The following is a 12,570-nucleotide window of genomic DNA, read 5'->3' as shown; positions in this document are numbered from 1 at the left end:
TGAGGACAGTTTGATAGTAATGACCCTTTAGAGCCATCCTTCCTCTCCAAAAATATACCTCCAGAAAAATAATGCCAAATAATTCCCAATGGTGATGTCAGCGGAGCAATATAAAGGTGACTATCCCAAAGTCAAGCACGTATTCAAGTACGTGAACATAAGTTAACAGAAGATAGAAGTACATAACTGAGATCACAATTCTCCCCAAGGTTAAAAGATCAAGACTATTTTTATTCCTTTGCTGTGCCCAATAAATCACCAGGTTCTGTTATTTAAATATATTGTAAAGGGGGTGTACAATATTGAACAGTTATCCTCGTTCAATATCTGCATACCAGTCTGTCAACTAACAGTATGGAGAAACAGCAAGTGATAGGCCACAGACTAGGTACATTTTCACTAAGGGGAAGAAGGCCCCAGGAACAGAAGGAACAGAGTATAGGGTGGCTACAAGAGCTGTGGTTGGTTTCCAATATGGTCTCATTAAAGGATGCTGGTAAATGGCCCCTCCTCCATATCTCTTAAAATTTCACCAACACGGGCACATTTTTTTTAAACTATCAAACCTCTTTTTAAAATATGCAATCTCTTGCGGTGTTTGAAACATATTAAACTGAGTTTAGCTAAAGTAGTTCAATGGGATATACTCTTAACATATGTTGAGAACTGAAGGAATTCTCTAAACAATGAAGCAGTGAGTGCTCTGAATAATGAAAGAGCAAATCTGAATGACTAACCACTTTTATAAATATTGACATTGGGTGTGAGAGGACACTGAAAGGAATCCAAAGAGGGCTGTAAAAACCACGACTGACAATATTAGAAGCAATCTCAACAGTAGCAAAGAGAATGCTAAAGTAGAGGAAAGTAGAGGCCAGATTAAAATAAATTGACCCCTGTACTATTGACAAGATGAGAAGTCAGAATAAATAGTTGACCCTGACCTGTCTCTCCCACCAGGCAACAATTTATTCAGTAATAGAGAGAACAGGGGAATATTCATCAACTTGATATGAACTCTTCTGTGATAATTTTGATACCCGAAGCCCTTGCTAATAAAGATCAAGGATTTCAGTCTTCAGTCTAGGTTACAACTCAATGTAAAGGACACCCGAATCCTCACAACTGGACAATTATGTAACATCATACTAAATTAGAAAAGTCTGAAGTTATCGAGGATTTCACCTGTTTGGATCCACCATAAATGCAGGGAAGAGATCAAATGATGCATGGCATCAGGAAAATCTGCTGCACCAGACCTCTTTAAAATGTTGAGAAGCAAAAATGTTACATTGAGAACTGAGGTGCTCCTGACCCAAGCTATGGTGGTTTCAATCTCCTCAAATGCATGTGAAACTTAGGACATGGCAGAAGAAAGACCAAAGAATGAATGCATTGAATTATGGTGCTAGTGAAGAATATTGAAAATAGGATGGACAAACAAATCTGTCTTGGAGGAAGTCCAGCCAGAAGGTTTTTTAGAGGCCAGGGTGGTAAGATTTTGGCTCATGTACCGTGGACATGCTATTAGGAGAGAGCAGTCCCTGGAGAAGGACATCATGTTTGGTAAAGAAGTGGGACAGTGAAAAGAGTTAGATCCTTGAAAATATGGATTGGCACAGTGGCTGCAACAATGGGCTCAAACATAGCAATCACTGTGAGGATGGCGCAGGACCTTGCAGTGGTTATTTCTGTTGTACATTGGGTCACTGTGAGTCGGAACCGATTCAGTGACCCCTAACAACATATTTTATATGTTCTGGCCTTGTTTGGCAGAGATTTACCAAAGAGATTCCTCAGGGAAGGTGTTTGGTTTTTTTTTAATCTGGATTTCAGAGGCAATTATTGGATAACTGTCAGTTTGGAAGGACATCCTCTCTAACATGAAAATTATTATAAACTGGAAGAAATATGAAAGAATATCCAAAGTTAATAAAACAGGCAATAAAGGAGGTTGGTAGAAAGAAAGAAAAAGGAAAGACATTAAGATATCAAGAGGAAAAAAAAGAAATTCCTTAGCAGGTTGGCTATTTCAAGCCAACATTATTGCTCGTCGTCAAAATAGCAAGAGGGCCCCATTTCCTCTCCTGTGACTTCAAAATTTCCTGTTTCTCAACTTCTTTTTTTTTTTGCAAGAAACTCGAGAGGTGAATATTCCATGAAAAATTCCTTCTCTATGCCTTAGAATTCTCCCTATGACTTACTATTGTAGCATGAAGAAGCAAAAACAAAACGAAAGAAGGGATGAAATGCAAACCTCTAAACTATGGAGAGCTGTTTGGGCAGACACTCAGAAAGAATGGAAAATTTACTTCTTGATGTACTCATGCATCTTAACCAAGCCTGTGCTTCCAAAACTGTGAAATATTATCTAAAGTGAGAGAGAGGCTGAATTTTGTATCATCTAAGCATGTTTCCCAAAAAGAAACAATTAGGCAATGAGGAGGAAATATAGGAATTTCCCCAGGTTTTATTCAATTTTTTACAAATGCTGCATGTGTTATTTTTAGTACAATGGCATTTTGTTCATTTGGGGGCACCAGTGCAGAAATATCGGCAACGTGATCTCTACCAGTTATATCGTAGTCCCTTTGTATTATTCCAAGGAATACGAAATTTTCATCAATTTTTGACCACTATTTCTAATGCTTAAAATATCTCCTTTTGATCTTTGAAGCACAGTGTTAAGATAGTCCAAGCTTATCGCGCTTGGCGAAGGAGCATTGTGTAGACAGAGCCCTCCAGAACACAGAAACGTATGAAATCTGATTAGAGAGAAGCAAGAAAAGCATTTCCCCCACAAACACATCCAGGAATATCTCCAACTTCTCATCCAACAATACCAAGACTATCTTGATCAGTTATTCATTGTATCTAGATACTGAGGGCAACTATCTCTCTGGGACCATACATTAGTGGGTTATCCACCAATATTGTCAATAAATATACTTGAATTCACATCTTATTTTCACTTTCCTAAGACCAGTGCCTGGAGAGAACTAGATGCTCACAGGTCAATTAAATGATTAGGGAGAGGGAGAAAGGGAGAGGAACTGCTAACATTGTTTGTGGTGCTATATAATGGAGCATTCAGGGCATCTAGGGGCACTAGGGTAATGTGAAACGTAAAAAGAAGGAACCAAACGTTGAGCTGTATCAAGTCAAAGTAAAAAAAAATATGCAGACTTTTCAAAATTGTTGAGAATTGGCTCAATTTCCATGAACGACTGAGCTTTTCTTCAGCTATCACAGAGATGGCTGAGAATATGCCATGTGGACTGAGATTCTTTGGATTCTGTTTGGTCAAGACAGTCATGATCCAACATTAGTAAAGCTAAATAGAAACAACGTTCAGTAAGTTTAAGGTATGGTACCATAAGAGAGAAAAGCACAAGCTATTTGTATATACCCCAATCTGGTTGTTCAGGTGAGAGTATTTGTAATCACTGAGCAGGTGCCCATTTACAGTTAGACACATAACGTAATACCTGTGGCCAATGAAATCTGAATAGGACAAGTGAGAACTGGTCGTTTTCCAGAGAGGTATCTTTGTCTAGCATGTTTTCCAGACCTTTAACAAATGTCAAACAGCTTTACTTACGAGGAGCCCCTTCAGCCATTTCGATTGCAGTGATTCCCACAGACCACACATCACTCTGCAAAGAAAAAGAAGACAATGTCACTTGAAATTGGAGCACTGGTACCAATCTTTGTTTGCAGAGGGTGTCAATTGAGAGCCATTTTATGTTGAAGCTTTGTTAGCCTGACATTTCAGGAAGACAATCTGAGCTTATGACAACTTGATCTTTCATGATACAATTGGTTTGTAGGAGATGGGCAGTGTAAGGAAGGTTCGCCTTACACGTATCGCTATTATTGCCGTAATTGAAATACCAAAAGGAGCTTGCTGTAAGACGTCCTATTATAAAGACTTGGGTGATTTTAAGTGAGATTTAATGTTGTACCTCAAGTTTCTCCTAAATAAATTGGAGATAATAACAGTACCCACCTCATAGGGTTGGTATGAGAATAAAAATGAAATAATATATGTAAATTTCTTTCAGCAGGTCCTCCAACTCCAACTCTCACTGCCATCGTGTTGATATCAACTCATACTGATCCTATAGGACAGACTAGAACTGCCCCTGTGAGTTTCTGAGACTATCACTCTTGACAGAAGAAGAAAACTCCGTCTTTCTCCCTGGAGCAGCTGGTGTTCTTGCACTGCTGACCTTTTGGATCACAGACCAACTCGTAAACACTAAGCCACCAGGGCGTGATTCCCCGTTCAGCAAAGCTTCAGCAAGTAATAGCATATATTAAACTGAGGGTAGAATTATAGTGTGGCACTAGGAAATAATCTTTACTATTGTTAACTACATGTTTTTCTAGAATATGGAAAAAGAGTATGCAACAGAAGTCAATTGGCTGGTGGTCTGACCCTAAACAAGTGAACTGAATTCTCAGAGCCCAGTTTATACATTGGGTAACTTCAAAGGATTATTGTGATGGCCTAAGCTTAAGCTGCCTTTCATTTAAGTAGGGTTTCAATGTAAAAATTAACTAGAAGTAGGAGTTACAGTACTTTGAGGCCTGAAAAATAATTTACACCATTATAAAGCATTAGTTTAACCTTAAACCTCTTGAGGGTTAAAATATGCTTCCATATTCTCTACAGCTCCTCCTTGAGCCCTGGACATAAAATAGGCCCTCGGTAAATATTTATTTTGCCAATCAAGCAGAGGACATTTAAGAGAAAGGGAATCGAGATAAACTTAATCAACGTCAAGTACTGAGTACTAGAATCTACAAAGGATTGCTTGGATGACTTACAATGTGGAGACTGAGTGAGGTTTTCCAGTCTATAGCCATAGCGAGCTTGCTTTCCACATCAGTTTTTTGAAATGTGTACATAGATGTATATTGTCCAGATTGCAGCTTCAGTGGAAATTTTAATAAATAGTATGAATTGTTACTTAATTTGTCTATTCCACTGATTTTCTGTGGTTTTGGAGTTGAACCATGCCAAGAACTTTCTCTGTTATCCTGAGTAATCAAATTATTTCTCTCATTTTTAGAGCTGAGTTACTGTGGAAATTAATAATGGGCCTTACATTTATTCATTTTTAAGTTTATAGAACCCTCTACAGATAAATTTCCCCAGAAAGCCACATAATATAATATAATATATTTTACTAAGACATTGCAAATAACATGAACTAGACATTCTCAAATCTGGATAACTCCCAATAGTCTACTTTGTCTCAGTTTGTAGGAAACATTATTTTATGCATATAGTTGAACCACATGTAGGGATCAAGGCTAATATTTCTTATTAGATTTTAATGTGAAAGAGGAATTTGCTTACTTTTTATCATTTAAAAAAGTGAACATTAGTCAAAAATCCTTTCCAAAATTTTAGTCCTACATTGTGAATCCTGACACTCACTCTGTAATCATAAGAGCGTCTTGGGTCCTCATCACAGTTAATCACCTCCGGTGCCATCCAGTATGGTGTCCCAATGAAACTATTTCTCCTCCCATTAGTTCTGCTCACCTGAGCACTCACTCCAAAATCCACTGCAAAATTCAGCATATGTCAAAATAATTAATCAGTAACAAAAAGCTTAATAAGTTATTGCTTTAACTTGGAAAGCCAATACAAAAGCCACAATGGATAACAGATTTTCATTCCAGCACAGCAAACTTTACCATTAAGTCTACTCCAGGAATACTGGGAAATAGGCTTCTGCTGCTATTTATTTTGGAAGGAGACTCAGCAGAGCTATTATAAATCAATGGTAGGTTTGGCTGAATGTTTACCATGAATATTAAAAATAAAGTTCCATCAGTACACCCTGAACCTCTGAAGTGATAACATATGTCGTACTTGGACCTGCCACCAAGCTGGCAGAAGAACAGCACTATAAGCAACATCTAAGAAACGCAAAACCTATTAGTAAATGACCAAGAAGCTTCATGTGTGACTTTAAAAAAGCCTATCACATTGAGGAAGTAAAATGAGTTTTCTGCTAGAATTTGGTTTAAGTTCTTCTACAGCTCCCCAGGAATCAGCTACAAATATAAATGTTTCAATGGCTTTTCACTTTCAGATTTTCTCTCCTGTTGCAGTGGTCAGGGTTTGCCAGCAACTCAATTCAGTATGTTGAAATGTTGCTCTATATGAGACTACAGTGATGAGCCTTACGGTGGATTATATATTCTGTAAATTTACTGTGAAATCTATATGACATACACATATTTTAATACAGTTTTTGAAAAATTGGGTTTCTAGCTATATAACATAGCATTTAAATACAAATGAGATAATATATTTTCTTGAAACTGCCTTTCACTTATTTCAAGAGCAATTAATACCTAATGCTTCTTCTGAGAATATTCAGTGAGCAAACAAAATACATAGTCTAATTCTATTTCCTAGGAAAATAGAAAATATCTTAAGGTTATGTTGAGGTATCTTGGGTAAGAGTTGATATAACTTAAAAATAATAAACCGATAAAACAGAAACTTCTAACAGTTATCTATATTCCATAGTAATGGAGTTATCTATCATAGCCACAATTATATATAGTATTTATATTATTATAATTATATATAGTCATAATTCATATAGTATTTCAAAACCAATCAAATATTAATTTTAAAAGTAGCAAGATAAAATATATTCTTTCTCATGTGGTTGTGAGGACAGTTGAAGTGCAGTTCTTTATGAATATATTGCACTTCTTTGAACCTGGAATACAAACTGAGGAACTTTCTGGTCTTTTTATTTCTAAATCTGAATTTGATTTAGATAATTAGAACATCATTTTGATCAATGTAATTTATTTAATACCCTACAGGACAAAGTATAACTTGCCCATAGAGTTTCCCAAGCTGTAGTATTTAGGAGATGGACAGTGATTAGAGGAATTCTTACATCATTCACAAGTTCTTTGGTATCTTGGGGGAAGATCTAGCTCTGTTATAGAAGCATATTTTAAAAGAATTTTTAATCCCATCCACGTACAGAAACTTGCACACATAAAATACTCAATTCAATAGCTGGAATAAATATAAATGCTATGTCTAATAGAGGGCAAAGCAATGGTTGGGAAAAACCCTGTTACAGTTAAGCAGTTGTTGGCTATTGTATTTTATTATTTCAAAGAAGCAGATCCTTTTCTTTCAGTATTTATCCCACCTTTGCTTCCAAACAAAGTGTCAAATGTTAACTGGCATTACAAGCAGACTCAGTCAGTAAGTCCAGGATACTGGAACTGGTATGATAGAAAACACAGGTATCTTAAAGTTTTCCTCATTAAGATATTTGGGCCTCCATATGACATATTCCAAGAATAAGCTTACCCAGCTTGACTTCAGCGTTTTGAGTTAGTAGCACATTCTGACCTTTGATGTCCCGGTGGATTACTCTGTGTGCATGAAGGTGAGCTAAGCCCTGTATAAATGCAAATATATTTTAAAAAGTCACATCAGCATATGTTTTTCCTCTTTCCCCATTCTGTTCTTAGTACTTTTGGAGCAACTTTTTTTTCCTGAAAAAAGCCTACCTTTGATTTTACAGATGAAATTCTTTTTTTGCCTGGAATGCGTACAACCATTTCCAAGAAAAACTACTTTTGGCTATACAGAAAGGAAAATAAATCAGGACACCCTTGAAAGAAAAGGAACACCTCCCTTTTGGCTTCCATACTTCCAACTAACCATAAGAGTAAAGAACTGGATTTCTGAAATATCCAACTCAGCCATTGTGCTGTACTCCTCACCAAGCATTTGTTTGGTCCAATACTTTTTCTAGTCAGACTTGTAGGCTAGGAAATTGGGAGAATATAAACATTCATTTTAAAGCGTTTGTAACTTGTATTGGCTTGCCATGCTGGCTTCAGCCCATTCACCACTAAAGCTAACCTGTGACCTGGTATACACTATTAGGCTGGCAAGAGATCTCTTCAGATACTGAGAATTCATCATTGTTGATGCTAACTCACAGCAATCCTATAGCACTGAATTGAACACCCCCCATCAGGTTTCCTGGGTGGAAATCTTTACAAATGCAGGTTGTCAGGTCTTTTCTCCTGTGAAGTAGTTGATGTGCAACAATTACCAACCTTTTTGTTAGCAGCTGAGCATTTCATCACTGAACTGCCAGGGCTCCTTGATTAATAATAGCAGTAACAATAAGAACAGTTAAGACATATTGTGTCATTATTTCCTAGGCACTGTGGTAGATGCTTTATGTGGAGTAAATTGCTAAATCCTCGCCTTGTAGAAGGTGCTAGTACCTCCAGTATTATAGGTGAGGAAAGTGATAGTTGGAGAAATTCCAGAACTGACTCAAAGTATCAGTGAATACACTAATACATGGTGAAACAATTATCACAAGGGAATCCAGCCCAGATGGGAGGAAGGACATTCTAATAATGTGAGTGGGAGCTATTAAGTTCTGTCAATATCCTTCTTGGGTGACCCACTTCAACCCTAAAGGAAAACCAGCAAGGAAAACTTGAATTTGGTAAGCCAAGTAGATTATTGCTCTTATCCAATTTGGTGTTAGAAGTAAAGACTTTAAAGGGGGAGGGGCAGTATTCAGTGAAGGCTGTCTATCTTCAAAAGAGCTGTAGAGGGTTTGGGATTTTTCTGTAAATCACTGATTTTTCCTGCCTCATCACGATCTCTAAGAGAGTGCTATAAACCCACTTCTTTGGTTAGGTTTTGAAGACAAAGTCATTATGCACAAACAGTGCTATGCAGAACTGGAGCATGTTTGAATCATTACATTACTTCCTTATTGAATCATTACACTTATGTGAAGCCACTGAGAATGATACAACCACATTGACACATGACTTTCACTATCACTGCCAACATTACCTTTGCCTCACACCTCTGTATTCATTACTGAATAGGGAATAATTGGATCGGAGATTATTTTTTATTTTACTATTTTCCTAAATGCAAAATGTTGGACAACCAGCTGATGAGAGAGGTGTACAATTAATTCAGAACTCTAACATAATCATTTAAAAAAAAACAAAATAAACACAATCCACTGCACACAGTAATCTGACCCTGAGAGAATCACTGAAGGTTGTGCATTGCAAAAGGCCTGGCTGCTTACCTTTCAGTCTACCTTACAAGCACATCATCTTGAAATCTGCTTTCTTAAAAGCCTTTTGGGCATTCTTTATGCCCTAATCCAGAAGTTATGCTTAGGATTATTAATCCTAGTAATCAAATGTTAGCAGGACCAAAAATATAGATTACAGAACATTCGTCAATTCAGAGTTTTTCATGTATACAATTCAGAGCGACCACTTAGCGCAGTCATGTGTAATCATCACCAATGTCTGTTGCTAAACTTTTCCATCACTGGAAAAGGAAACTCGCTGATTCCTAAACAATTGCAAACATTACTGTCAGCTTCTTTAAAAGTTCTGGGAGAAGGACTTTATGACGACTCACCTGAAGGATTTCTCGGCAGATATAAGCAATCCAATCTTCTTTTAAACTCTGATTTTTGGTCAACCTCACTACATCAGTGACTGAGCCCGCTGCACATAACTCCATTACCATCTGCAGGGAAGCCAACAAAATATCAAGAATTAGAAAGTAATTCTCTGAAAATATCTGGGGATTTTGAGCCCGTATGGCTGGTAATGCTCTGAGATTTAAAGCACTGCAGAGGCTGTAGGACTCCAAAGGCTAGTGGAATCAGAAAGCTTTGGACAAAACTCAAAGATTTGTGTAAGTCAGGTACCACACCAGGTATATTAAACGAAAAGGTGGGATTTAAGTTAAATCTGGAAGGACATGTAGTATTTGTAGGTGTTGGGAGAAAAAAAAAGGATGATTATTCATTTTATGAAAAAAGAAATAGAATGAGCGCATAGCCTTAGAAAATTTGTGTAGGGGACAAGCCTGCATTTCATGGAAAGTATAATTCAAAGAATAGTTTGGGGATGAAAACGCAGGGCCTTGGTGTATTGTTTTTATTTTCAATTTACAAATTAATTTTCCCCAAGAGACTGGCAAACCACAAGCCTTCCAAATGGGAGTCCTGCTGGTGCTGTCAGGTAAGCATTAGACTGATCATCAGCAGTTCAAATGCATCAGCCCTGCTCTTCAAGGAAGAATTGAGGCTATCTGCACCCATCAAGGTTGACTCTTGAAAACCTTGGATAGGGTCCCGTAAAGTGGGAATCAACTTGAGGGCAGTGGGAGGTCTGTCTGGTTGCTAAGTGGGTGAGCACTCTGGCTAACTAAAACTGTTGGCAGCTTAAACCCACTTGCCTTTGACAAGTACAAAATGTGGTAGTCTGCTTCTGTGAGGAGTATAGCCTTAGAAACCTATAGGGGTATGATTCTCAACTTTCCTTATGCCGCGACCCTTTAATGCCGTTCATGTCGCTGTGACACCCAACCATAAAATTACCTTAGATGCTACTTCATAACTGTAATTTTGCTACTGTTATGAATTGGATAACCCCTGTGAAAGGGTCTTTGACTCCCAAAGGGGTTGTGACCCACAGGTTGAGAACCACTGCTATAGGGACTATTCTCTTGTGTCCCATAGGGTCGCACTGAGTTATAATTGACAAGATGGTAATGGAGTTCTATTTGTTTGTTTGTTTTTAACATTGAGAGTATGTTATTCAAATTTTACTTTCCAAATAACCTCAATTTGTCAGAAAATCATTTTTTTGCCACACATGCTTTGAATGTACAACTAGTTTTTTATTCTTATGCACTGAATTGTCTTCCAAATATTAGCTAAGTGGAGGACTCACCAGTGTGAAGAAGAATGTTAACTATTAAAATCAACCTAGATCTTAATAGAACCCCTTCTTTATTAGGGAAGGTTTTATGCATTCTGCCCATATCAAACCTGCCCTTATCAACAGAACACAACATGTATATAAAAAAAAAAACAACAACGAAGAAAAAAAAATACATAGCTGATACCAAGGGCTCAAATAGAAAATAAATGTTTAGAAATGATGATGGAAACATATGGACAAATATGCTTGAAATAATTGAATGTTATAGGAGCTGTAAAATGATTTAAAATAAATTAAAAGAACAACTGTTAAGTGATTTAATTATTGTCACAGATGAAGGGGAACAAGAGGATAAACCCCAAATCATGAATATTTCCTTCTCAGAAAACTACTCCCATAATTTATATTTTCTCAAAACTAGTATTATTGCATTACTTTCACCTGAACACATTTTCACCAAGAATAAGAGAAGAGGGGGTCAACTAAAAACCATAATACAGAAAAATCACCAAAGGATATTTTTCATGTGGTGAATTAGGAGTGGACTATATTGAATGGCCAAACGTGTATACTGTGGTCATGGAAGGAAAGGGGCTCATTTGAATCCTGAGAAAAATGAATTAAAACCATTTACCAAGATGCACCCTGAAAGATCTTAGTAATATGATCTGCATCAGAAGAATTCTCCTGTGAAAGCAAATGGTGGAGTTCTCAATCATTTTCCTAGGTTTTTAAGCGTAGTGACTGGCACATATTCTTTATAAATGGTAATTACTTTGTCATTTACTTTCTATCTGTTGTTCTGGTTTACATAAGAGCGAATGTATTCATGAAATTCTTAATTCCACAAGTGATTAATTCATCTTTCAAATTTATTTTCTAGCTTTAGTTTTTCAAGGCAGAGTTTCTCATTTCCCACCTTAATTCAGGTTCCTTTGTATTCGCTCATAGAGAACGAGATTATTTCCTTTCAGATCAATTATACTTTCATTTGAGTGAAAAACATGGGTTGGCAAAAAGAGACTGTAATCTCCAATGGGTCATGGGTCTATCTATTTAGCTTACTAGGTATCCCCAACATCTAGCAGTGTCTGACAAATAGATAATGCTCAATGAATAGATGTTGAATGCTTGAATGAATTGATTACCAAGAACATGTATCCAATTAGAAGGATACAACACATCACACAGTTTGCTATTCTGTCAAGAGGAAAATACATGTTGAAAATGAAAATAGATGAGAAGACAAATGGTGTATATAAAAAACAAATACTAACCATTAAAGCTATGTGGCAATATACTCTGCCCTGAAGCTGTGAGAGAATAGTGGATTCTAGTTAAGTGGATGATTGGGAGCTATTGGGGTTAAGTTGATCTTTAAATCTGGTGGTTCTCAAAATGGAATACCCAAAGCAGAAGCAACCTGTGACTGTGCTATGAAGTGCAAATTCTTGGATCTCCTTTCCAAATCGAAATAGAATCTCTTCGCTGTGGGACCCTCCGATGTGTACTTTAAAAGGCTTTCTAGGAGATTCTAATACATAATATAGTTTTGTAACCCAGTGTTTTAATTTGATCTTTTACTGAACATCTTTTGATCATTCCCATTGCTCTCATTCTTAAAACGCAGTTTAGAATGTTAACTGATCTTTTTCTTGACACTTTAAGATTAAGGGAACAACAAGCGATCCAAATTGGTGGGGAGGTGGGTGTGGGAGACCTGGTAGGGCAGGATCAAGGGGAACGTAACAAAGAGGAAGTGCTGAAATC

General features: G+C 37.0%; 1 protein-coding gene across 3 annotated transcripts in view; it reads right to left on the bottom strand.

The window, feature by feature from the left end:
* The window catches only part of NRK (Nik related kinase), a 148,206-nt gene that overhangs the window by 56,956 nt on the left and 78,680 nt on the right, over window positions 1–12,570 (bottom strand). For all 3 annotated transcript variants that reach the window (XM_045298595.1, XM_045298597.1, XM_045298596.1), the window contains exons 6-9: window positions 9,485–9,595; window positions 7,370–7,460; window positions 5,450–5,580; window positions 3,602–3,656 (exon numbers count right to left, since the gene is read on the bottom strand). In XM_045298595.1, coding sequence (XP_045154530.1) covers window positions 3,602–3,656; window positions 5,450–5,580; window positions 7,370–7,460; window positions 9,485–9,595 — 388 coding nt within the window. The remainder of the gene's footprint in view (window positions 1–3,601; window positions 3,657–5,449; window positions 5,581–7,369; window positions 7,461–9,484; window positions 9,596–12,570) is intronic.

Source organism: Echinops telfairi, unplaced genomic scaffold (assembly GCF_000313985.2).
Source record: "Echinops telfairi isolate 266 unplaced genomic scaffold, ASM31398v2 ScPeMD7_7427;HRSCAF=8465, whole genome shotgun sequence".
NCBI classification, from domain to species: Eukaryota; Metazoa; Chordata; class Mammalia; order Afrosoricida; family Tenrecidae; genus Echinops; species Echinops telfairi.
Note: the sequence above shows the minus strand (reverse complement) of the source record. Positions and strands in the feature narration are given on the sequence as shown.